Source organism: Mytilus edulis, chromosome 12 (genome assembly GCF_963676685.1).
Source record: "Mytilus edulis chromosome 12, xbMytEdul2.2, whole genome shotgun sequence".
Classification (NCBI taxonomy): Eukaryota; Metazoa; Mollusca; class Bivalvia; order Mytilida; family Mytilidae; genus Mytilus; species Mytilus edulis.
In genome coordinates, this window is record NC_092355.1 from 310,994 (window position 1) to 338,317 (window position 27,324).

The 27,324-nt window shown below is 33.4% G+C and overlaps 2 protein-coding genes across 4 annotated transcripts in view; one reads left to right on the top strand and one right to left on the bottom strand.

Moving 5' to 3' along the window:
• On the top strand, positions 1–11,645 carry LOC139499363 (protein toll-like). 3 transcript variants are annotated; one of them, XM_071288045.1, is made up of 3 exons: positions 1–141; positions 3,282–5,401; positions 5,464–5,562. In XM_071288045.1, exons 1-3 carry the CDS (start codon positions 106–108, stop codon positions 5,513–5,515), a joined length of 2,208 nt encoding a protein of 735 aa, XP_071144146.1. In that variant the 5' UTR covers positions 1–105; the 3' UTR covers positions 5,516–5,562. The 3 variants fall into 3 exon arrangements, 1 of the variants encoding a protein (XP_071144146.1); XR_011658169.1 differs by lacking the exon at positions 5,464–5,562 and adding an exon at positions 11,546–11,645 and having other exon boundaries at positions 20–141; positions 3,282–3,504; XR_011658170.1 differs by lacking the exon at positions 5,464–5,562 and adding an exon at positions 11,546–11,645 and having other exon boundaries at positions 20–141; positions 3,282–3,414.
• The window catches only part of LOC139499361 (putative uncharacterized protein DDB_G0286901), a 16,728-nt gene continuing 872 nt past the window's right edge, over positions 11,469–27,324 (bottom strand). Inside the window, exons 2-6 of the mRNA XM_071288044.1 lie at positions 20,579–20,662; positions 18,793–18,933; positions 14,326–16,653; positions 12,568–12,660; positions 11,469–11,599 (exon numbers count right to left, since the gene is read on the bottom strand). Of these exons, the coding sequence (XP_071144145.1) occupies positions 11,586–11,599; positions 12,568–12,660; positions 14,326–16,653; positions 18,793–18,933; positions 20,579–20,662 (2,660 nt within the window). The 3' untranslated portion in view covers positions 11,469–11,585. The remainder of the gene's footprint in view (positions 11,600–12,567; positions 12,661–14,325; positions 16,654–18,792; positions 18,934–20,578; positions 20,663–27,324) is intronic.

The following is a 27,324-nucleotide window of genomic DNA, read 5'->3' on the forward strand; positions in this document are numbered from 1 at the left end:
CGTTTCCTGTGTGTTAAATGCAAACAGTCACTCCTTATAATTGTCACTTTCTTATCCACTTTTCAGTCTAGATTTTGTGATTAACACAAAAACACGATACTTTTAATGATTTTGTTTTTGGAGACTAAATTTGTCATGGAGGTAAGACTAGTATTTAGCAGCATTATCGTCTTTGGAAATAGATAAAGCCTGAACATGTATAGGCCAATTAAACTGTTTAAATTGTTATTTGCAAAAAATCTAACAGCTTTAATCTATTAAACAATTAGATATATATGAAGTTACATTTTTCAGAGTAAATGCCAGTTGAAACTATGTTCCATACAAACAATAAAATGAGGTATGAATGCCAATGAGACATCTGTCCACACAATGGTTTGATTTATAGACAAACGACAACACTGAATGATTTGGAACATGAACATTCAGAATGTGGCAGGATTAAATATGTTTGCTGTCTTCAAACCATCCCATAAACCTAGGACAGTGATGTAGCAGCACAGCAAAGGACAGTGATGTAGCAGCACAGCAAAGGACAGTGATGTAGCAGCACAGCAAAGGACAGTGATGTAGCAGCACAGCAAAGGACAGTGATGTAGCAGCACAGCAAAGGACAGTGATGTAGCAGCACAGCAAAGGACAGTGATGTAGCAGCACAGCAAAGGACATTGATGTAGCAGCACAGCAAAGGACATTGATGTAGCAGCACAGCAAAGGACAGTGATGTAGCAGCACAGCAAAGGACAGTGATGTAGCAGCACAACAAAGGACAGTGATGTAGCAGCACAGCAAAGGACAGTGATGTAGCAGCACAACAAAGGACAGTGATGTAGCAGCACAACAAAGGACAGTGATGTAGCAGCACAGCAAAGGACAGTGATGTAGCAGCACAGCAAAGGACAGTGATGTAGCAGCACAACAAAAGAATAACCTATAAAACCAATTAAAGTACTAAACTAAACAGATCTTAAAGCACCTGTAGCTACTGAAAGCTATTTCACTGCCAATAGAAACTAATACAAAACACATATTTTAAAGTCAAATATCAAAACTACAAACTTTCAGAAAATAAGAGGTTTAGGTAAATATAACGTCAGGTTTAAACCACCGTTCTCTTAAAAAATGCCGGTAATCAATCAGTTGTTTCATCTGTTTCGTTGACTGACAGCGTTTGTTTTTTATCAGTTTTTATAAACAACCTTTTTGAAACTTCCTTCGAGTTTAGTATTTTTGTAATATAATATTTTCATCTACAATTTCAAACTCATTATCAAATTCAAGGATTTATTGAATAGACGATTGTTACAGTCAGATGGACGCTGACCTTTTGAAATGTCAAACAAATTTGGTAACGACAAATTGTAGGACCGTGGATGTATATATACGTATTACAATAACATTTTGTTTGGTTTAAATTTGTATATCCTAAGATAAAACTTCATAAACAAAACAACATCATTGTTAAAATTAGAATATGTCATCCTGTTTGAAATGAGTACAGTCAAACTTCCAAACAGGATATTAATATATATGAAAGAAATAAGTAAATGTTTAAGTAGTGTGTGGTATTCAAATCCTTGATTTAATCATTTACCAGTAATGCATGAATTACGTTCATTAAATCTAAATAGTGTTCAAAGGTACCAGTATAATAATTTAGTACGCTAGACGCGCGTTTCGTCTACATAAGACTCATCAGTGACGCTCATATCAAAATATTTATAATGCCAAACAAGTGCAAAGTTGAAGAGCATTGAGGATCCAAAATTTCAAAAACTTGTGCCAAGTACGGCCAAGGTAATCTGTGCCTACGATAAGAAAATCTTTAGTTTATCGAAAAAATCAAAGTTTTTTAAACAGGAAATTTATAAAAAATGACCACATTATTAATATTCATGTCAACACCGAAGTGTTGACTACTGGGCGGGTAATACCTAAAACGTCACTATAGCCATGGACGTAGCGAACGATTTGTATTATGTAAATACCGTTAAATGGTGCTAAAGGAATATCAACGTCCAAGAGAGGAACATCAACAACAGGGAACAAAAAATTGATTCTTCTGTCGTTATATTTTTGTGTAGATATAAAAAAGAAGATGTGGTATGATTGCCGATGAGACAACTCTCACAAGAGACCAAAATGACACAGAAATTAACAACTATAAGTCACTGTACGGCCTTCAACAATGAGCAAAGCCAATGAGCATAGTCAGATATAAAAGGCCCCGAAATGACAATGTAAACATTTCAAACGAGAAAACTAACAGCCTTATTTATGCACAAAAGATGAACGCAAAACTAATACATAAAACATAAACAAACGACAACCGTCGAGTTACAGGCTCCTGACTTGGGACAGGCACACACATGCATAATATGGCGGGGTTAAACATGTTAGCGGCATCCCAACCCTCCCCTCAACTGGGACAGTGGCATAACAGTACAACATAAGAACAAATTATAAAAATCAGTTGAAAATGGCTTTACCACAGGAAACAGAAATATCAACATCTATGACAAGACAGCTTTGATGTTGATATTCGGCTGTTGTCAAGTAGTTCCATTTGGTGAATATCATCAATACAATTGGTGCATTTCTGATCCTTTAACTAACAAAATAACCATAAAAATAACAGTAGGTGTTGTCAATGTAATCATTTCGAATTTAGACGGAACTTAACTGCATTGGCCATACCCTTTTCATTACAGTACAGTAATACATCTGATAAAAAAAGGGCGCAATTGGTGCCCATAGGAATACCTACAATGTGTTTTAAAAATAAATTGCCGAAACGTACATAAATGCTGTCATCATCATCTCGTTACTCTTTATATCGAGCATATTAACCTTTTCATTGGAGCAGTGAAGACGACTTTAACAATTCGTAAATGTTACGGACACCATCACGAGTTGATTAACCGCTATGGAATAACCGTTTCACAGATGATATCGGAAATTCTATCAACATCATAATCAGCCTGAATATGCATGCTTCATGTCATGTACATCATGTACATCATCATCCCTTCATTTCTATAAATAGTAAAGTAAATGTAACTTGTTCTTACATTGAAATACAGCTGACAATTGCACACAAATCTGCAAAGCAAAGCATGTAGTATATGCTAATACAAATGTACACGGAACACTTAAGTACAGCAATACTTTTGTGTATACGTACATTACTGTAGCCATCAAATAAAAAAATCAGGTACAAAAAGATCGGGACCAAATTGTTGCGCATTTCTTTTAAACTTTTGAATTACTTTTGTTTTCAGATTGCTATGCTACTACTTTTAGTGATACCATTGACATCAAATGCAACTATAGAGGATAAGATGATTGTACCAGGACATTTTAAGTGGATAACAAAAGCGGTTTCGAGTAAAAACCTTATGTGTCCAATTGCTTGTAAAACAACGACTGTACAATTCAGTCCATTTGGTGGTTCTCCTATTATCCAATGTTGTACAGACCGATCACTTCCCATTTGGAAGATCGGTAAATTTAGAAGTTCAATCTGTAATCTTTACCTCAATGGCAATGGTAAAACTAGGCATTGCTCTACGAAAACAACATTCTATAAGTTAATTTTCAAAAATACAAACTCCACATCTATTCCAAATGGTTTTATGTATTATAATGAGACCGTTGAAATAGATTTTAACAACAATGAAATTGAAAATATAACAGGATCAGATTTTGAATGCTTTCCTATTCTCGATACTTTGGATTTGTCATCTAATAAAATTTCAAAAGTGGTAAATACAACTTTCTTCAAACTTAGGAATCTGAGAAAATTAGATTTATCATATAATGTCATACAGTATATAGAACCGAGAACATTTAGTTACCGACCAGGTTCGATCCTGATTATCAATCTTCGTGGAAACATACTGAAAAGTATTGACGTTACAAATCTATACTTAGGTTACCGGTTTTCTGAAATTGATGTTTCCAGGAATAAAATTTCGAAAATTACAAATCAACTACAGTGGAAGAGTCCAAAATTAATAGGTGGCGGAAGCATAGATTTTATGAATAATAATTTTTCACACTTCCCGTATATTAAAAATGCAGGAATAACAAGTAAAACAATCTTAAGTGTATCATTCAGATATAGCCTCTATTTGGGAGGCAACCCTTGGTTTTGTGATTGCAAGTTTGCTTGGTTTATTCCGTCATTAAAATTAGCCAGCAAACATTTTAACGTAGGAAGTGACTGGGAATGCAAATATCCAATGAGTCTTAGGGGAGTATTGGCTGTTAATGTACCAGATGACCTTTTTGTATGCAATATATCAGTAGAAGAAAAATGCCCACTAAGCTGTAACTGTTTTGAACAACCTTCCAGAAAACGTGTTGTTGTGAATTGTAGTCGTAGTAAAAAGTACAAAATTCCAAGTGCATTCCCTCAACAGGCTAATTTAGATATTGATTTGAGTCATAACTTTATAACGATTTTCGAAAACAGAGCATATTTAAATCGCACGGTTGCGATCAATTTATCATTCAATAAAATTAAAGTTTTAGATCCTCTCGTCTATGGAATTCAAACACTGAAACTTATCAACGTTGAAAACAATCAAATAACAGACCTTCATCGAAATATACAGTTAATGAAAAATGGACGAACAATTGTCATAGGCAACATTACAATTGAGTGTTCCTGTAGAAAGAAATGGATTGCAAATTGGTTGGAATATCAGAACAGGTTACTAGTAAGACATGATCGGATCGTATGTCGACAGAGGAATGATGAGTTAATAACATTATATATGATCGATAACTGTAGTTTTCGAAAGAAGTATTTAGCCTACGAGCAGTATCTAATTGTGGGTTTATTTTTAATTGTACTTATAGCTACATTAACTCGACTTATTTTCAAATACGAAATATACTTATTTTTAAGGAAATGCAGACATAAATTTAGGTTTAATGTTTTCAATCCTGTCGATCAGTCGTCTACATTTGATATTTATATTTCATTCAGGGAAGACAAAGAAGACATCAGTAAATGGGTGATAGGTGTTTTAACGACACATTTAGAAACACGTGGTTTTAAAATTTGTTTACCGCCTAGAGATTTTGATTTGGGTGGAGTCCATGTTGATCAAATAATGACTCACACCGCCAGCTCAAAGAATTATGTAGTTGTGTTGAGTGATGATTATTTAAAAACACAATACCAAGTTATTGAATGGGGCCATATCTGGAACAATTACAAACGTAACATTAACAGTAACATTTTAGTCATTAATTATGACATGTTACACAGTAAAAACATAAAAGATCAGATATTAAAAGCTTTTCTGAGACTTCAATATTCCATTGACTTTAGTAACTTCGATAAAAAATTATTGAAGAAAATTGAAAACGAACTTAGAGTCAAAGCTCCGTGTTGAAGGTCGAACCTTGACCTATAATGGTTTACTATTATAAATTGTTACTTGTATGGAGAGTTGTCTCATTGGCACTCATACCACATCTTCCTATTTGGTGTAAGGGATGAAATGTTGTTATATCTTTAACATTTGCATTAAATATGTATCATTTTGATTGCATGAATTTTATTATGAATAAAAAGTGGTTTCAGGTGAACGTCAATCAGACAGTTGTTTTTCTTTTTCTCATTTTCAATTATTTATTTTTTTGACATTTAGGTTTTTTATTTTTTATATTCGAAGTTTATTCATCATTGAAGGCCGAACAGTGACATTAAGCTGTTATTTGGATCAACTGTATGTGTTATATAGCAGATAGTCATGTCATTGGCAAACACATAAGATTTTTTATAAACAGATGAGGAACATTTCTGATGTGATCTACCGAATGAGAATTTTCACTGAATTTGTACTCACATTACCAACACTACGTATGCCACATGTGGAACATGATCTGCTTGCATTTCCAGAGCACATAAGATCAATCTTAGTTTTTAGAAAGGTTCATTACTTTAGGAATATTTGTCAAAAAGTAGTATTTCAATATTCAGCCCAATTCTACTATTTAGTCAGCCATCAGTCCTACCCTGATATACCCTATCTTTTTCGGGTAATTAATACTGATAGCGTTTGACATTTTTAGCCGAACAGATTTATCAATTTTACATAACTTAAATTATTGTATGCTGGTTCATATTCTGGACGCCAGTCTTTGCTCCTTTATAATATAATTCACTAACAAAAAACAATTATGAAGCTTAGAAATGGAAAAAATTAAATACTAAACTTGTTCAAAGGGTATCTACACGTCTCAATCTTCAAAATCGGTTTTCGAAAAATACTACCATTGCTAACATTTTTAACAATAAAAATCGTGGTTACTCTTCTATCGATAAGTGTCATGCCAAAAAATGACTTACATGTCCCCGTCTTTCAGATCATAAAAAACATTTTATTAAAATAAAGTATGTCAATAAAGGTTTTGATTTTGTAAATATTGCCGGTATATTTAGCGACCATTATGTTAAAGAACAAATTCCTGGATATTTTGACAATACTGAGCTACCTCTTATTTGTTATATTTACAAGAAATCTACCCGGAAATTTGTGTTTAATTATAGTCAACTGTGTAAAGATGTTAATATCAGTGAAAATACACCTACTTCATGTAATTGTAGTACCTCCGAATATATTTATGGACCCATTTCCCATGTTATAACAGGAGATCTTAACATCGTTCAAGACCGAGAGTTAAAATCATTCCTCAGTAAAGGACCTAAATATCGTCCCCCGTCAATTATTAATTGGAATGAGTGTCGTAATATCATCCACGACTCACTCCATACTTACTGTATAAAATGGATAAAACGGGAAAAAGCTGACAAAAAATCTTTGGACTCTTTTTTTAATTCAGTAATGAAGATAGTTGATATACGTATTCAACATTTTAAAGAACATTTTACTATTAACAATAACCACAAAAAATCTCTCGTATCAAACATAAACTAAAAGAACTAGCAAAGAAATTTGTTTTTGTCCCGGTCGAAGCTGCTAATAATATTATTATTGTTTGACGTAAATTTTACATTGAGGTTCTGAAAAAAGAAATCACCAATTCACCAACATTCCAACTGACTCCATTTTCAGAAAACGACATCTGTAACAAACATAAAATTTTAGCTACCGCTTTACAAGCACAGCCAAATACAATGAAAGTCCCAACTATGTACTGGCGTCCGAAGCTACACAAAACACCTTACAAATATAGATTTATTTAGTCTTCAAGCCATTGTTCCACTACTAAATTGTCTATTCTTCTTACCAGCACACTTGGTACAATTAAAAACCTGATAATAAATTGTTCAAATAAGGCCTTCGAAAATAGTGGAATTAATTACTTTTGGAGTGTCAAGAACTCGTTGGAAGTACTTGATAAATTGCATGCTTATATTGGTGATTTTAAATCTGTTCAAAGTTTTGATTTTTCTACCCTGTATACCACATTGCCTCACATTCTCATTAAGAAAAAATTCACACACCTAATTAAATGGGCATTTAAAAAGTCAGAATGTGAATATATATGTTCAAACTCTTTTAGGTCATTTTTTAGTAGCAATAAACAAAAAAAACTATGTCAATTGGACATGCTTTGATACTATATATGCCCTTGAATTTTTACTAGATAACATTTTTGTTCGCTTTGGGGATTCCGTATATCGTCAGATTATCGGAATTCCGATGGGGACTAACTGTGCACCACTTATTGCGGACTGTTTTTGTATTGCTATGAGTTACAATTTAAGACAAAAATAAGCAAAGACCCATCGAAACAACATCTGATAAACAAATTTAATAATACTTTTAGATATTTGGATGATATTTTGGCTCTCAATAATGACGACTTCAGTATATATATATATATATATATATATATATATATATATATATATATATATTAAAGAAATTTATCCTGTTGAACTTACTTTAAATAAAGCTAATACTAACAATGACCACTGCCCTTTCCTCGATCTTGATATCTATATCACTAACGGAAAGCTGAATACTAAAATTTATGATAAAAGAGATGATTTTTCATTTCCTATCGTTAATTATCCATTTTTAGATGGTGACGTTCCCTTGTCACCATCTTACGGTGTTTATATATCTCAACTTGTACGATTCGCTCGTGTACGTAACAATGTTTTAGATTTTAACGAGAGAAATTTATGTATTACTGAAAAATTATTACACCAGGGTTTTCGATATCACAAACTAGTCAAAACATTTACTAAATTTTATCATCGGTATAAGGACATCATTCGTAAATATAGCTCAACATGCAGACTTCTTATACGTTCAGGTATTTCACATCCAATTTTTTTATGGAAATATTCTTTATAAAGCACAAAGGTGTCAGTATTCACCTCAAAAACTAACAAAACCTTTGAATAGACTTATTAAGAAGGGATATAGTTACGATACTGTTGTTAGGTCATTAAAGATTGCATATTTTGGCGTTAATATTGATTCACTTATAGGGTCTTTGCATCGGAACTAAACACATTTATTCAAAAACCAGTTGTTGGCATGACACGGGTTATGTTCTTCTCATATATGTTATGATGGTATGATACTTAACCCCTAACGGGAAGGATTGTGCCTGATGTTCATATGATGAAATCATAATCTTTCAGTCAGTTTAATTGAAGTCTGGAGCTGGCATGTCAGTTAACTGCTTGTAGTCTGTTGTTATTTATGTATTATTGTCATTTTGTTTATTTTCTTTGGTTACATCTTCTGCCATCAGACTCGGACTTCTCTTGAACTGAATTTTAATGTGCGTATTGTTATGCGTTTACCTTTCTACATTGGCTAGAGGTATAGGGGGAGGGTTGAGATCTCACAAACATGTTTAACCCCGCCGCATTTTTGCGCCTGTCCCAAGTAAGGAGCCTCTGACCTTTGTTAGTCTTGTATTATTTTAATTTTAGTTTCTTGTGTACAATTTGGAAATTAGTATGGCGTTCATTATCACTGAACTAGTATATATTTGTTTAGGGGCCAGTTGAAGGGCGCCTCCGGGTGCGGGAATGTCTCGCTACATTGAAGACCTGTTGGTGACCTTCTGCTGTTGTTTTTTTTCTATGGTCGGGTTGTTGTCTCTTTGGCACATTCCCCATTTCCATTCTCAATTTTATCATGTTGCTTAATGTTTGGTTTTCTATTTAATTCTTTTTGTTCTGTTCTTTGTCTGATTGCCGTTTTCTTATTTAGCCTTTGAGTTGGTAGTTTATTTTTGACTTTGGAGTTTGAAGGTCACTTAGGTATCCTTCGCCTGTTGGTAAGCCTTTTGAGACTATTCTCTAAATATTGTATAATTACGCTGATGTGAAATGATTGTAAATCAACCACAAAAAAACGATGATGTTAACAAACGTCACCGTAAGACCTTCAACAATAAGAAAAAACAAAACGTTTGGTAAGATATTAAAGGCATCACTTTTCCAAAAGTGCAAAATGTCAAAGGATAAACTAGTACTGATCTCTTCTAAATAAAAGTTAATGGAAAACAATTACGACAAAAAGCAGAGGAAAATTCAAAATGGAAAGTTCCTTATCAAACGACAAAATCAAAAGTTCATACACATCAAACGAATGGATACCAACTCTCATATTCCTGACTTGGTACAAACATTTTTTTATGTAGAAAATGGTGGATTGGACTTGATTTTATAGCTATCTTAATCTCTCACTTGCATGACAGTCGTATCAAATTCCATTATATTGACAACGATGCGTTAATAAAACAAACAGATGATTTGAGTAAAAATGTCGAAAACAGAGGTACAATATTGTGTTATAATCTTATTCTTTATAAAAACAAACAAATATTAAACAAATGTGTTTGCTTTATAGTGAAATTTAATGAGTCTGCCATACAAGTGAGAGGTTTAGATACATGTAGCTTTCAAACCAGATTCGATCCACTATTTTCTACACAAGAAAATGCATGTACCAAGTCAGGAATATGACAGATGTTGTCCACTCGTTTCATGCGTTGTTTGTTCTATTAATTTTGCCATTCGATTAGGGACTTTCCGATTTGAATTTTCATCGGAGTTCAGCATTTTTGTGATTTTAAAAGTTCTTTATAACATGTTTAACAATGTATATTTACATCAGGGTTACTAAAACCCTGTTTTTAATATTCATTGTTATACATTTTATAAAGAACTATTGTGTAAAAACAAATACTGTGTTAAGTGATACTTTAGTGTATAAGTGATACATAAGTGTATAAGTGATACATAAGTGTATAAGTGATACTTGAGTGTATAAGTGATACATTGTATACGCATTGACTAGGTATGAGTGGAATAGTAAGTTTATTGTCCCGAGGAACAACTATTGTCCTAAGGCGCAGCCGAGGGCAATAGTTGTATCCGAGGGACAATAAACTTACTATTCCACGAATATTCAGTCAGTAAGTGTTTTATTATATCGAAAAAGACAACAGACAATAAATGGCGGTGATAAATCAACTATCGTAATATTAAAAAGAAGAAACCAAACCATAACGTACGTTTACTTCATAGATATGTTCAAATGCTAAGGCTAGCACGTTTTGCACTGGTGTCAACTCTATAATAGATACAATAGGTAAAACGCGACGTCGTTACTCCCGCGTTATTTTTAAAATCCTGCAATCGCGTAGCTGCATTTAAAATTCCGCGAAATATTATGACGCTTGCGGTCAAATAGTTTCACCCAGGTCCAATAGTTGGAAATTTTTGACCGGTTCAATAGTTCAAAGCTTGTAATTTGCAAAATAGTGAAAATATTGTGTACTTATTTTATATAGAAAATGATAACTGAGGTATAATAAAAGTGTATAAGTGATACTTGAGTGTATAAGTGATTGTACACGGAAATCAGACAGGAGTAGGTTGAAATGCATTAAGTGAAGGAAATCCATTTTAATAAAAAAGACAATTGTTATAATGTCAAAAAACAGTTGAAATATAAAAATTTCTGGCCTGTTAGAACTTATCACAAAATGAAATGAAATGAAATATTACAAGGTTCAACCCACTATTTTTTCTTATAATGTCCTGAACCAAATAAGGAAATCGGAATTGTTATCTTATAGTTCGTTTCTGTGTGTGTTGCGTTGTCGTTTGGTTTATTTTTGCAAAATAGTGTTTCTAGTGTTTCGTTGTTTTCCTCTTATATTTGATGTCTTTCCCTCATTTTTAGTTTGTTACCCGGATTTATTTTCTCTTAATTGGTTTATGACTTTTGAACAGTGGTATACTAATGTTGCCTTTATCTATAAGAATTACATTGTGTTACATTTTTATGTCACAAAACAAACAGTGTGTTGTCTCACTGGAAATCATACCACATCTTCCTTTTTTGTACGAAATCAAACTCCATCTATCCCTCACTCAAATTTTAGCTGTAATAAGCTAAACATGACAGATTATCTTACAAGCCTTGAATCTAAAGCAGTGCATACAGTTTTGGTTTTTTTCAATTTTATTTTATATATTTTTCATTATAAGAAATTTCATTTTGTTCACGTCTTTGAATTGTAGACTGGTGACTTGTTGTACAACATGGCGCTACCACGCTACATTATGGTTTGGTTGCTGAAAGAAAATAAAACGAAATAAAAAAGTTAATGTTCTCTTTCAAGGATATTGTTACTTGTATCCATCAAAGGTTTTTATCACTTAATGTTAAACATTGCTATAGGCCTTTAATATAAAAAAATTAATAATGATAATATAAGTTCACTCTTTTGTGTGTCATAGGATTTGAAACGTACCACTGGTATACACAGATTACACATATTACGGCCTGGTTTTCATAGTAAGGGCTTTTCCAAAGGGAAGGAAGGCACTTTTATTTAAATTTGATGGGTGGTTGTTATTTAAGAAAGATTGCTTGAACATTTAAATAAAATATCCTATTTAAAATGTATAAAATAAAAAGTGCCTTCCTTCTATCCCCCCTCTTTCCCCCATTATATTTTTTTTTGGAACAGCCTTAAGTGTATTGATTTGATTTGTTATGGAAACAAAGACATTAACACCACTACAATACATACACTTTTTCATATTTTTTGATGTGCAACGTCTTTGTAGTCATCGATGTATTGTCAAGATATTTATATAAATTGGTGCAGTACAAACATTAAAATGTGTACTAGTATTGATCAAGATATTTATATAAATTGGTGCAGTACAAACATTAAAATGTGTACTAGTATTGATCAAGATATTTATATAAATTGGTGCAGTACAAACATTAAAATGTGTACTGGTATGTCTTTATGTTTTTGGAAGGGTTCTTTGTTTTTAGAGGCGTTGGCTTCAAACCGTTTTTGAACAGAATACATGACTTTATCTGTATCATTAATATTATACTAAATCGAAAAGTATAACAGTTTATATATACACATGATACAGTAATACAGTGAATCAGTCACCAATGAATCTTCGTTCATGACAGACACTTTTTCACATTCATCATGAAACTATGTTAAATTAAAGAATGCACGAATTTGAAAGACGGTGTAAAATTATGTTGTTGATGTTGTAGTATGGCTACTTACCACTACAAATAGAATAGTCACAAATTGGACAGAAATCCATGTCATATGACTGACAATCTGCTGGGCATGTGGCACCATCATACGGGGGACAGCCTAATTAAATAACAAAAACAATGTATGTTCGTTAGAGGTAAATGGCAGTTTGCTATTGTAACATATTTGCTGTTGATTTCACTTAATGTTATAAAATCTTGCTGTTCTATATTACATGAGTGAGAGAAGAAAAGACTTAAAGTCTCGTGGGGTGTTGGCAGTCATACCACATCTTTGTTTTCTTGTTAAAGTACTTTTCAGCCTTTGATTAGTATATATGTGTATTTATACTTTTGATTTGCATTACAACAAGTGTTCATGTCCTTCATTTTAAATTGCATCCTACCTTTGAAATGTAATAGAAATTTCAACGTAATAAAGTCTGCAGACCTTTATTATAAGAATGATGGTGAAATCAAAAATATGAAATAAAACGCGAAGCCGAATGGTGCACAGGGTATTGAATTATACCAGCCGTTCAGTCGATAAGTGTGACGATTATAAAAAAAAGTTATCTTCGATAAAATCTCTTTATGTTGGGAATTTTTAAAAGTATGGAAGAACCTCCGTAACAAAAGATTAAGAGGTCTGACTTTTTTTTCACTTTAGAAGGCATGCATTTCTGCTCATATGGTATGCATCGCTTCCTTTCCAATCAAGCCGACCTGTCTTCGTAAAATCAAATCAAGATAGGTAGTGTGAAAGCAACTTTATCGTATAGGTTTCAACTTTATTATTATAAAATTCAATATGAATACTCCAAGAGAAGTTACATTATTTAAGTATCAGCAAATACGTCTAAGAGATGAAAATGTAACTGATTAACTTTTATTTTAATAATCTACCTTTTATTCTTATAAAAAATAGAATGCGTAATTATCTTACATTTTCTAATAATTACATTAGATTATGTTTCTTATAATACTTTATTCTGATTGGCTAACAGCACATCACGTGTTATTCCGTAAGCAATTGCATCACTCAATAAAACTTTTCATTCATGATAACACGTGGTCCCACAATAAAGTGCACAGGTGAATTAAATAAAAACAATATAAAATTCGTTTTTTCTTGATCATAGCTAAAAAATGTAATTATAAGTATTGAATGCTTCTTTTTGTAACTTCATAACTTTCACAATCTACTTCGGTCAACGCTTTTACACCCCAATGAATTTACAAATTCTTAAATGTTTGTGCTGTTTTCACACTTCTTGAGCGTTGTGAGAAAAATATTTCTCCTCACTAGTGAAAAATCTGTTCTCGGCAAATGATTTGTAGAAATTTAATGGTGACGTTAAATTTTCTTGGTTTCTTCTGATATTCCCTATTGTGACGTCACGAAAAAATTGCGACCATGCCTGATGATGTCACATAAAATTACACAGCTGTCTTCAAATTGTTGAAAAGAAAAGGGTAAAAATCATTAGAGAAACAGATTCCATCACTATATCTCGTGTATTACAATATTTCTCCACTCTCAACAGTTAAATTTTAATTATTTAAAAAGCTCGTCAAGCCTCGCACTTTAAATATTAAAATGTAAATGTCTCAAGTGGAGAAATATCGTAACACACGTGTTGCAGTTGTCGAATCTATATTTAATCTTTCTATGTGTTTGATACATGATAATATTACTGTTAGTTAATTTTGACAAAAAGTGTCTTTCGCTATCTTATTTAAATATTTCCAAAAAAAAATTTCAGATCCTCATTTATATACTGACCTGGTGTTGTTGTTTTAAGGATAATATTTGCCATCGGTGTTGTAACTTTATTTTTAATTACTGCATCAGTATTTGTAACAACTGTAGGTGGAGTTGGTCCGGCGGTATTTCCAGGCATTGTGGGTGGTGTCGGTCCAGCAGTACTTCCCGGCATTGTAGGTGGCGTAGGTCCAGCACGTGTTGTTTGAGCTTGCGTAGTTGGGGGTATGGTTGGTGGCGTTGGTCCTGGGCGATGTGTTTTCACCATTTTATGTGTTGTAGACGGTGCAACGGTAGTTGGGGGTATGGTTGGTGGGGTTGGTCCTGGACGATGTGTTTTCACCATTTTATGTGTTGTAGACGGTGCAACGGTAGTTGGGGGTATGGTTGGTGGGGTTGGTCCTGGACGATGTGTTTTCACCATTTTATGTGTTGTAGACGGCGCCTTCGTCGTTGGTGGGATGGTTGGAGGTGTTGGACCAGGGCGGTGAGTTCTATGTATTTTATGAACTGCTGTTGTTGGTTTTGGTGTTGCGGTTGTAGGTTTGGTAGTCGTTGGTTTTGGTCTCTGAGTTGTAATTATTTTCTGTACAGGCTTGGTCCGGTGGATATGATGATGATGGGGTCTAGGTGTTGGTTTTTGAGTTGTTGTAGGCTTTGAAGTTGTTGTTGGTTTTTGGGTCGTTGTCGGTTTTGGTGTAGTTGTGGGCTTTTGTGTAGTAGTCGGCTTCGGTGTAGTTGTAGGCTTTTGGGTCGTTGTCGGTTTTGGGGTGGTTGTAGACTTTTGGGTCGTTGTCGGTTTCGGTGTAGTTGTGGGCTTTTGGGTTGTAGTCGGTTTCGGTGTAGTCATTCGTTTCGTTGTATGCATTTTTACAGCTGAGGTTGACGCATGAGCACTGCTCGATGATTGTTTGTTTAAATTGTTACTATTATTAGCTGTATTTGAATTTTGGTTGGTACTTTGGTTAGATGTACTATTCTTTGAAGCTGCATTTTGATTTGCAGTATTTGAATTAGAATTTGCGTTCTGTGCGGTTTGTTTGTTGTTATTTGACATTTGATTTGCTGTATTGCTGGTATTTGTATTCGTTGTCGTAGAATTGTTGTTAGAAGAGTTTGCTGAATTCGCAGTATTTGTTTTCGAAGAAGAATTGTTTGTATTTGTACTGTTTTTGCCAGAACTGCTGTTGCTCTGGTTGCCAGAATTGGAGTTTGTATTTTTGGATCCACTATTGTTCGTGCTTGATTGCGAAGCATTGTTGCTACTACCGGAATTATTAGCTGACGAATTGAGTTTACCAGAGTTATGAGCATTATTCTGCGTCGTACTGTTGCTATTATTTGAATTATTATTAGAAGAGGTCTGCTTTCCAGAGTTATTTCCCTTATTTCCATTGTTATTCAGACTGTTGTTAGTAGTACTGCTGTGTGTTTCAGTGTGTGTACTAGTATGTGAACTGGTATTGTTTCCTCCCTTCCCACCATGACCATTCGTGCCATTAGTATTTGTACTGCTGCTAGTAGAACTACTACTACTGCTGCTGCTGCTTGAACTACTGCTGGAGCTAGTTGAACTAGAAGAATTTTTACCTCCATGACCCCCTGCGCCACCAGTGTGTGTTTCTGTGTGTGTATTACTTGTATGAGTCTCCGTATGTGTGGTACCCCCATTAGACCCATTGGTATTTCCATTAGTGCCATTATGGCCGCTGGTGCCATTGTTATTAGTAGCAGTACTAATTTGACTACCATTTTGGTCAGTATTAGTTACAGTTTGCGTACTGTTGTTTCCATTACCCCCATTTCCACCCGTGTGTTTTCCACCGTTAGTATGGGTTTCAGTGTGTGAACTGCTGGTATGTGTCTCAGTATGACTTGTTGTTCCATTATTCCCATTGCCATTCTTAGTACCGGAAGTTCCGCCATTATTCGAGGACGAGCTGGAAGAGCTATGACTCTCGGAATGCGAACTGCTAGATTGAGAAGATGAATTCCCATTGCCACCAACTCCACCTGATCCAGTGTTAGAAGATGAACTATTATTGCTACTTGTGTTGGCCATGTTCGCTTTCGAGTTACTTTGGTTTTGCTTGCTTCCATTGTCATGTGTATTCATATTTTTTGTCGTGTATTGTGTCTTGGTTGTTGCTTGCATCGTCGTCGTCGGCATTGTTGTTGTTTCAGTCGTAGTCGACATTTTTGTTGTAACGGTCGTCGTCGGCAGTGTTGTTGTGATGGTCGTCGTCGGTATTGTTGTCGTCTCTGTCGTTGTCGGTACGGCTGTTGTTTCTGTCGTCGTTGGTAATTCTGTTATCGGTGCAATTGTCGTAGTTTGATCATTTTCTCTACCTACAAAAATAGAATAAATCTAATAATTTAAAAATATGATATCAGAGATTATATCTCTCTCTGGTGATATTTACATAATAATTTATAAAACACAATACTCAATTATTTAATCGGTTATCTATCTTTGTATATATATGTTAATTTATTTGCCTTACTCTCATTGATTTGTTCCTGTTTTAAAATGTTTATCTTTTGGTCTATTCATTCCTTTTACTTTCTATTCTTTAATTTATTTATCTTTTATTCATTTCGGTCAATATTAAACTAATATTCATTATACAAAGAATTCATTTCTTTCTAACCAGTTCGTAAACGTTATTTGCAGTTTGTTATAGTTTGTTAAACGTTAATTGTAAGTAGACAGAAATGCATCGTTTAATAAGTGTTTACTGGCTCAGTTTGAACTGTCACAAAATGCATGCACGTGCTATCTATACTATTAAACGAGAAGACCTCATTTTGTGTGTCGCTTCTCTTCTTTCCACAATAAATTAATCAACACGCCTCTGTGTCCTATAGGTACAGTACATAGTCGCATTTGTCATCCATTTCATATGATTATTCAGATTGAGTTATTTAAGGAGAAAAACGAGAAAAAGGGCATCCGGATATTATCCCGTCAATGGACAAAATTTTAAGTCAGATTAGACTTCCGGTTTGCGTTTTTCTTTATACTTTAAACTTACATATACTACGAATAAAGTGTATTTTCAGAATTTTATCTGCTATCATTTTCAAGTTTACTATCCACGGCGGTCACAGAGTTTATTAAATAAAGAGGGTCTGTATGTCTGTATACTATATCAATGATCACGGGTGACCATGGATCGATTAGTAAACTTAGAATTGGAAGTAAATACGCTTTATTTATAAATGTTCATAATATACAGATAAGCGCTAAAATTATTCATGTGAACTTTTGATACCTTTTCTGAAATTCTCCAGTCATTAAATCTTTTACAAAATTCATTGATTACAAAAAAAAAAAGAAGTTACATATTCTACAAATAAAGTGTATTTTGAGAATTTTATCTGCTATCATTTTCAAGTTTACTATTCACGGCGGTCACAGAGTTTATTAAATAGAGAGGGTCTGTATACTATATCAATGATCACGGGTGACCATGGATCGATTAGTAAACTTAGAATTGAAAGTAAATACGCTTTATTTATATGTAATGAATGCTCATAATATACAGATAAGCGCTAAAATTATTCATGTGAACTTTTGATGCCTTATCTGAAATTCTCCAGTCATTAAATCTTTTACAAAATGCATTGATTACAAAAAAAAAGATGTGACATGATTGTCATGTTGAGACAACTCTCCACAAGAGACCAAAATGACACAGGAATTAACAACTATAGGTCACCGTACGGCCTTCAACAAAGAGCAAAGCCCATACCGCATACTCAGCTTCAAAAGGCCCCGAAATGACAATGTAAAACAATGCAAACGAGAAAACTAGCGGCCTTATTTGTGTACAAAAAATGAACGAAAAACAAATATGTAACACATAAACAAACGACAACCACTGAATTACAGGCTCCTAACTTAAATGTTCATAACATACTACATGTATGTTCATATTGAAATTAATAGAAAACCAAAAATTGGCAACTTTGGAAATAAAGGTGGAGGGTAAAAAAAAAACATTTTCCTGTCCCTAATAACCTTTGACTTATGATACTTTTGCTGAAATTCTCCAGTCATTCTATATTTTACAAAATTCTTCCAACAACACTTTACATACTTTAAACTACGCTCTGAATGCCCGCGATGTCGCGGGTGTGTTCTAGTTGTTATTTAAACTTATTATACGGAATAACGCATATGTAGAAGATGTTACAGACACAGAGGAAATCGTTCCCCTAGGCATATCTAACTTCATTTTCAGTTCATTGTATTCATTAGATGGATGTATGAAGATACTGCATGATGATAAAGCCTTTTTTTTAAATTACAGCAATGAAATAAAGGAGGGCAATACCTAAGTTTGAGTAATTTTAGACATTATTTTGAGTTATTACAATCAAAAGCATACCTCTTTTTTAGTGGGAAAAGCATGTTTAGATAATAATAATAAAAAAAATTATAACGGATTCACAGAGTTATCTTCCCCTTAAATGACTACTTACCGATTGATTCTTTACACTTCATGCATCCTTTAAGAGGGTCTATAGTGACGTTCTTTGCTCCACATCTGAACATGGTAACTAGAGAGTTCATTTCACAGGGACTATTCATCATATTCATCAGAGATAACAATTCTAATATATCTGAAATGGAACATTAACATGAAAACACAAAAAACGGTTGTAAAAGTTTTAATTTCTTACAAAATTGTACTTGACTCTTTCTTTGAGTTAAATTCCCAGTTACCGCTCTCCAATTATCTATCCCACTTGGAATGCTGCAGCATTCGTTTTTCTTCAATGTTTTTACTGGTTAGTGTTCAATGCTAGGTCTCTGGCAAGACATTAATATCAAATACTGTGTCACTAAATAAACTGATAGTCAATTATGCCATTGTACTGTTACTACCATGGTAATTAATACATTTATTGATGTTGACCTCTTAATCATTTTTTGTTAGTAAGTCAATGTTCTTTAAATGCTTTTAAGCAAGTTCGCTACTTAGTTTCAAAATAAGAAGCTTTTCATAACACTAGTATATATAGGAGATAAATAAAGGAACAAAAAGGCCAATAAAATATATAATAGGTCAATGTGCATGTTTTCGAGATATAAGCCATTGAAATTTTTGCGGGAAAACGTTCTCTCTTGATTTTTCATTGTTTTATCATTGACAAGTCTAAGTTCCCAAAAACTATTAAAAAATAACAAAGATTTTATAAGACTTTTTTACAGATGTCTTTACCACTATATAATGGGGGTCAATGGGCAAAATTTTATAAGACATTAAAATAGATAAAACCAGAGGATTCCTAAAATCTGACACAAATCCCAAAAACATGACAAGCGAACATCCTTAATTGTGCAGCACATATTATTTACCGTGTAAGTAATTTGTATTTATGTAGGTGTCATACCACCCACCAATTAAAAGTCCCTATCTGTTCAACCAAATTTTGCAATTTTCACAGCTCTCTAAATATTTTACCTTAAGTTTAACTTCATAGAAACTAGGTATATCCTGAATCGTACATGTATCAGCTTTCTACATGCCAATTTTCAACAGATGTTTAAAATCATATAAAAAAGAAAAGGTCTTCCGAATAGAGGTACCACTAAAAATAACCCCTGGTTTTCTAGAAATCTTAAATTAGTATACTATTGAGTGCATTAATCCTCAATTTTGAATGCAAACTCATAAACAAGTAAATTAAAGCTCAAAATGGTCTTAACATATTTCTCTTTCGCCAAAAGGTTTATTTCTGCCAATTTGTTGGTTAGGTTTTAAGTAAACAATGACATCAAATGCACTATGTCTTGTCCGAGTAGGCCTACTTTCACAGAGGGAGTAATTGGTGGTGTGACACCTTTACACTCTTTCTCTCAGCTATTTGCAGCGGTGTTTTGGTTTATTTAAGGTGGTACCTAACACTACAGGGAGATAACTCTGTAAAGTCATCTAAACGTTTTAATTACGTTGTGTTGCAAAAGGAATATTAAGCTTCTCAATGATCAAAATTGGTGTTTGTCAAACTGCTATATAACCAGTGTAATTTTTCTGACAAAACGGTTGGTTCAAAATTTTTGAAATTTTTATATTTTTGTTAAAGGATCAAAGTTTAAATACTTTGACCAAATTTTATGAAAATTAAACGAGCCGAATTGATTTTAGTGAAAGTGTTGGGTACCACCTTAAGATACGGATTTTTAAAGATTTCCAGACATGCAATTAGAACATGTTAATTGTTCTGACAAAAGACCAAAAGATCAATATAACAACAAACGTACTATTATTATTATTGTTGCATCCACATCCACAACCTCCTTGAGGTTTCATCAGGTGACATAATACGTTACCACATAAATCCACTTCTGAAAAATAAAGTTATTCGTCAGGTGACATAACATATTACCACATAAATCCACTTCTGAAAAATAAAGTTATTCATCAGGTGACATAATACGTTACCACATAAATCCACTTCTGAAAGATAAAGTTATTCATCAAGTGACATAATACGTTACCACATAAATCCACTTCTGAAAAATAAAGATATTCGTCAGGTGACATAACATATTACCACATAAATCCACTTGTGAAAAATAAAGTTATTCATCAGATGACATAATACGTTACCACATAAATCCACTTCTGATAAAAAAAAAAATTTCAATGACTTAATTAGTAATCGTTATTTCATAAGTTGTTATAAGAATTGCATGTACACCACACTGATCATTAATTTGGTCATCAAAGTGTACATGCGCGTAGCTACGTTTACGTCTAAACGCCCGGGCGTACACTTGAATTTGGTAAAACAAAATATTTTCATCTAGATATTATTAAAAGAATTGGTTAACGTACAGTACGTCAACCTTCTAAGTAGTTCTTCAATTGCTTGTAATTTCGAATAAAAATGACAAAATTGGTGTCATATTTATATATTTGTTCATTTTCTGTCAAAGTCTATATCGACCGTGACTTCTATACTCGCTTTTCTTTTTTAAAGTAATTCCTGATGTACTTAGATTCGAAATGTGGTTTGCATTTTTTTTTTTAATTATAACTGTGTAGATGTAGGTTCAGTATGTGGTTAAAGTTTTAATATATCAATAACTTTGTCAAACAATCGTATGATTTTACGATAGCTGGACAAAAACTGTTTATGTTCAAAAGAGTATCCAGCGCATCATGACGAAATTATATATGAAGAATTTCCCGTAATTTATGGATTTTTAAAAGAAATTTCTTGAAGTATTTACATTCTGAGGTTAAAATTTGGTTTATATAAATTATTTGTAAAACCGTATCAAAGTTAATGAAACTCTCATGGAGGAAAACGCGTATAGCGCAAGAATAAATTTCCATCCTGGTATCTATGACGGTCCTACTAAAAACCGCCCGGGAAAAGAAAATGCGCCCGGGGAAAAGAAAAAGCGCCCATAGAAGGAAAATTAGCGCCCGGAGAAGAAAATATTTGATTTGTTTAAATCCTGTAATGGACTGATAAATGAATAAACTTTTCGCGGGGAGAAATTTCTATGAGCCTTGTCTCTTCGATTATTGTTTTTGTTATTTATTAGGAGAGACAAAATCCTAATTCGATCAGGATATCTGATTACAAATTAATGTCTGTCTATAATCCTAAGTCTAATTTATTTACTGATAAGGGTAAAATATGGATCAAGAATACTTGAAAATATATCAGTACAGATAAGTTTGTCAGTTTGTCGTGGACCACAGAAACTGATAGGAGTAAAATATGCTTTACTACGGAAGCCTTTTAGGGCCATGCTAGTCTACTTTTTACAATTTGATATAACAAATTATAAATTTGATATAACAGATTTTCGATTTTGATATAACAGATTATTCATTTGATATAACAGATTATCAATTTGAGACAACAGATTATTAATTTGATATAACAGATTATAATTATTTGATATAACAAATTTTAAATTTGATATAACTTATTTTAAATCTGATATAACAAAAAACAAAATTTGATATGTCAAATTAATTATGCATTGATTAGGGTTATCCCCCTTCTCTATTTAACATAAAGGATATATATATATATATATAAGTGAAACGTTTTACCGTTTAGAGATAAAGACCTAATGTTTTTGCATTACTCATGATCTGAAATCCTTCTTCTATATATACAACGTTATTAAGGTGCTCAGAGTATACTTGTGTGGTATTTTTTTAACAGAAATTGAAATTCCACAATCATTCAAAATCTCACGCAGGTTTATTTTTAATAAAATATTTCAAAATCAAAAATTAATTTTGAAACAAATTTATTCAAGACAATTGCAGTGATGAATTGAAGGATGTTTAATAAATCCTGTCATAAATGCAGGAAGGTGAACTTGCGTTAAGAGTCCCAATGAGACAACTCTCCATCCGAGTAATAATTTGTAAAAGTAAATTATTATAGGTCGAGGTACGGCCTTCAACATGGAGCCTTGGATCACACCGAACAACAAGCTATAAAGGGCCCCAAACATTGCTAGTGTAAAACCATTCAAACGGGAAAACCAGCTACATACCAAAAATGAGAAACGGGAAATACGTATAAATTACATAAACTAACAACAACTACTGTACATTAGTTTCCTGACTTAGGACAGGTGCAAACGTTTGCAGAGGGATTAAACATGTTCCTATTGAAATTAATAAAGCAACATGTCAGGGTTTTTTTAAGAAGAAAGAGCATTATTTTTATTCTTGCATGTTCCTATGTTCTTAAAAAACTAACATCTCAACAGAGCTCTTCGTTTCGCTTTGACATGAAAATATGTAATATAAATTGATCAAATAGACCCCCCTTTTCTCTCTTATATTTGTTCGTTCTAAGGCACCAGGTCCCATATTCGAAATTGAGAAAGAAGTCCCAAAAATTGTCTCAATTAAAAGGGAAAGATGGAAGGGGTTGGTTATAGAAACATGAAGAATTTAAAATCTTTGTCTATTTGTGTCCTTGTAAAAAGTAGACAAGCATGGCCCTACAAGGCTTCCGTAGTACACTTTACGAATACTTGTACATTTATCGGTTAATATAAGCGGTCAGCTAGTCGTGGACCACAGAAGCTGATTAAAGTAAAATATCCATCACGAAAAGAAACAACAATGAAGTGGAAAATTCAATTTTTATCACCAAATATAAATGTTGACAGAATTAGAGGAAATAGATCTAGAATGAAGTTTATTTGACAGTAAGTCACAGATACAAGGAGATAAGTTTATCTTCATTTGTTCCCACCTGTATCTTTGCACTCATGATGTACATCTAAAATTAATAGTGGTTGTCGTCTGTTTATGTGGTTCATAAGTGTTTCTCGTTACTCGTTGTTTATATAGATTATATCGTTTGTTTTCCCGTGGGAATGGTTTTACACTGGTTATAATTTTGGGTCCTTTATAGCTTGCTGTTCGGTGTGAGCCAAGGTTCTGTGTTGAAGACTGTACCTTGATCTATAATGGTTTATTTTTATAAATTGTGACTTGGATGGAGATTTGTCTCATTAGCACTCATACATATGTACCACAAATTCTTATATCTAATTGATAAGTTTACCACATATTAGGAATAGGTTTTGTTATGGTTTAAGAATGTAATAACAAGTGTGTTAATATGTTCGTTAAACAATATACTAGTATATGATGAACTTTGTCTAAAACATTAAATTTCATTCCCATAATACGTACACTCTTTATACATATATAATAATTAAATGAAAGACTTTTGAGGAAGACAACACATTATATGTATATAGACGGTCATGCATGCAGTTTGCTAAATCTATTTGTAATTTTAAAATAACAAATGTTTGGCGTAAATGTACACGGACGCAGACCTGTTCAGATTATATTGACCGACGACGAAGGCAATGTCATCTGAACAAGACTTTATTCACATTGTCAGAAGTCCTTAATTTATATAGCATATCAGCAGAGGCGGATTTAGGGGTGGGCAGAGGCCCGGGCCCCCCTTTTCTGGGAAAAATTTGGTTGATTATATACGGAATCACTGAAGCATGACCGGAGAGGACCCCCTCTTAGGCAGTCAGTGGGTCCCCACTTATGAACATTTCTGGATCCGCCACTGATCAGTATATGTAAATACTGTATTACGGAAATGGACTTTCATACTCTTTGTGTTTTTGATAGTAATTTCGGACCGGACCGTCTTATATCTGCGTCATTCTCTACCAAAGGAAGAGGCTGATTTCATTGAGCAGCAATCCCTCTAAGACATATTAATACAAATTTGAAAATATTTGTGTTATGAGGTATAAATGTAGTGTTGTGTACTTCCTTAAATTGTCTTTGAAACAATTTTTTTCCATAGAAAACGCCATTTTTCTTTTAATATCCAAATTTTGAGATCGTCATCAATCAGTGTCTCATACGATTTCGCGCATGATCAGTCGACGTGCGGGTGTTGTTTTTCAACATATTTTAATGGAGTTTTATTTACTGCTAATAAAGTTCTGTAACTTGAGTATGTCAACAGAGATTCTAGAGGGGTTGACTCCTAATGAATAAAGTGTTTTAGATTTTATAACCGGATTTTTGTGACAAAAATGTCGATTATTGATTTTGGGATGTACTGCGGTCGGTCGGGCGTTCGTGCGGGCGGCAACCAAATGTTGTCCGTGCATTTACTCATGAACCATTCATCCAAAGCTTTTAAAATTTAATATGTTGTTACTGACAACAAAATGAAGGTCAAGTTCAAGAATGTCGATTTTGACTTTTACCGTTCAGGAGTTATGGTTCTTGAAAGATTGAAAAATCTTGTTTCGAGTCGTGTCCGTGCATTTACTCATGAACTGTTCAACCAAAGCTTTTCGAATTTTAATAGTTGTTACTGATGACGAAATGGAGGTCAAGTTCAAGAATGACGATTTTGACTTTTACCGTTCAGGAGTTATGGTTCTTGAAAGATAAAAAAAAATGGCGTTTCCATTCATGTTGTTGCATTTACTCATGAACCATTCAACCTAAGCTCTTTCATATTTTAATATGTTGATACTGATGACAAAATGGAGGTCAAATTTGATATTGACGATTTTCACTTTCACCGTTCATCAGTTATGGTTCTTGTGATATTGCCCGGACACAAATAAATGTTTATAAATCCGGTTTGCTGTCGTTGTGACAGCCTCTTGTTTTTTATCCGATTAAGATGAGTGTTTTTCCATTGTGTTACTCATTTTTGTTCCAGTCGGTAAACGGATTGGAAGTTCCTCATACGGTTATTGAGCTTATAGGGTAAAAGTGAAAATCACACTCTGTCACACTTAATTATGGTATCTTGATATGCTATTTTCAAACAAAGATAAGTGGGTGTTTTTTGCATTATATTCCAGATTTTCATCTCTTTAATGCAAAAGAATTAAATGCATTAATCGTGTTCTAATCATTTAATTTTTTACTGTGTCCACCTTATTACTGTGCTCAACTCTTCGTTTCAACACATGTCTAATTGTATCGCGATTCCGCGGGCATCTTTTAGTATACTTTAAAAGAGAAGCAAACCTTCCAGTTCATGGAATACTCTTTGAACCACGTGATCGTAATAACCAAAACATGGAATACTCTTTGAACCACGTGATCGTAATAACCAAAACATGGAATACTCTTTGAACCACGTGATCGTAATAACCAAAACATGGAATACTCTTTGAACCACGTGATCGTAATAACCAAAACATGGAATACTCTTTGAACCACGTGATCTTAATAACCATAACATGGAATACTCTTTGAACCACGTGATCGTAATAACCAAAACATGGAATACTCTTTGAACCATGTGATCGTAATAACCAAAACATGGAATACTCTTTGAACCACGTGATCGTAATAACCAAAACATGGAATACTCTTTGAACCACGTGATCGTAATAACCATAACATGGATTACTCTTTGATCCACGTGATCGTTATAACCAAAACATGGAATACTCTTTGAACCATGTGATCGTAATAACCAAAACATGGAATACTCTTTGAACCACGTGATCGTAATAACCAAAACATGGAATACTCTTTGAACCACGTGATCGTAATAACCAAAACAAATGATGTTACATTGTGGACAATATTTGGTAGCTTATATGGGGAATCACTGATGTATGACTGGAGAGGGAGAGATATCCATATGCCATCGCCATCGATTCAATGTTTTATGTGACTGTCCATTGAGACTTAGAGCTACATGCCACTGAATTAGAATATAATTTGTGTAAGGACGGCATGAATAAAATAGGTTTTCGTGGATCTTGCGTCATGCTGTCAGTGAAAGTGTCAACCGATTGTTATCCTTGTCGTCTTGAACTGTTGCGTTAATATTGCAACAGAATATCGCAATCCTTCTGATTCGTGTAGTCTAGAAGCCCCAGTTTTGGGTCTATAGGTTCATGTAAGATTTGTGTAGTTTGTTCTTTATTATTAAAATATGAGCATGTGTGAATGTTTTATGTAAATAATTTATAAGACTTCGCAAAAAAATATTCGTGTGCATATCTTCATCTTAATCGTCAGTGTAAAATTGCGATACGTTATCATTCACGAATTCCTGTTATGAAAAATGTTTCAAAAATTGGGGCTGACCGTGCAAGACCCTCGTAGCAGAAGACTTATAGACGTTTACAAATGCAATTTAGAACAACTTTGAGACAAAATTAAAAATTAAATTAAACGTAGATATAAAAAAGAAGATGTGGTATGATTGTCAATGAGACAACTGTCCACAAGAGACCAAAATGACACATGCAGAAATTAACAGCTATAGTCACCGTACGGCCTTCAACAATGAGAAAACTACGGCCTTATTCATATAAAAAAATTTACGAAAAACAAATATATAACACATAAACAAACGCGACAACCACTGAATTACAGGCTCCTGACTTTGGACAGGCACATACATAGCCATGTTTTGCCCCTGAAATTGATAAAGCGTACATTCAAAAACTTTCAAATTTGTGTTAATTTGATGTAAATAGATATAAGA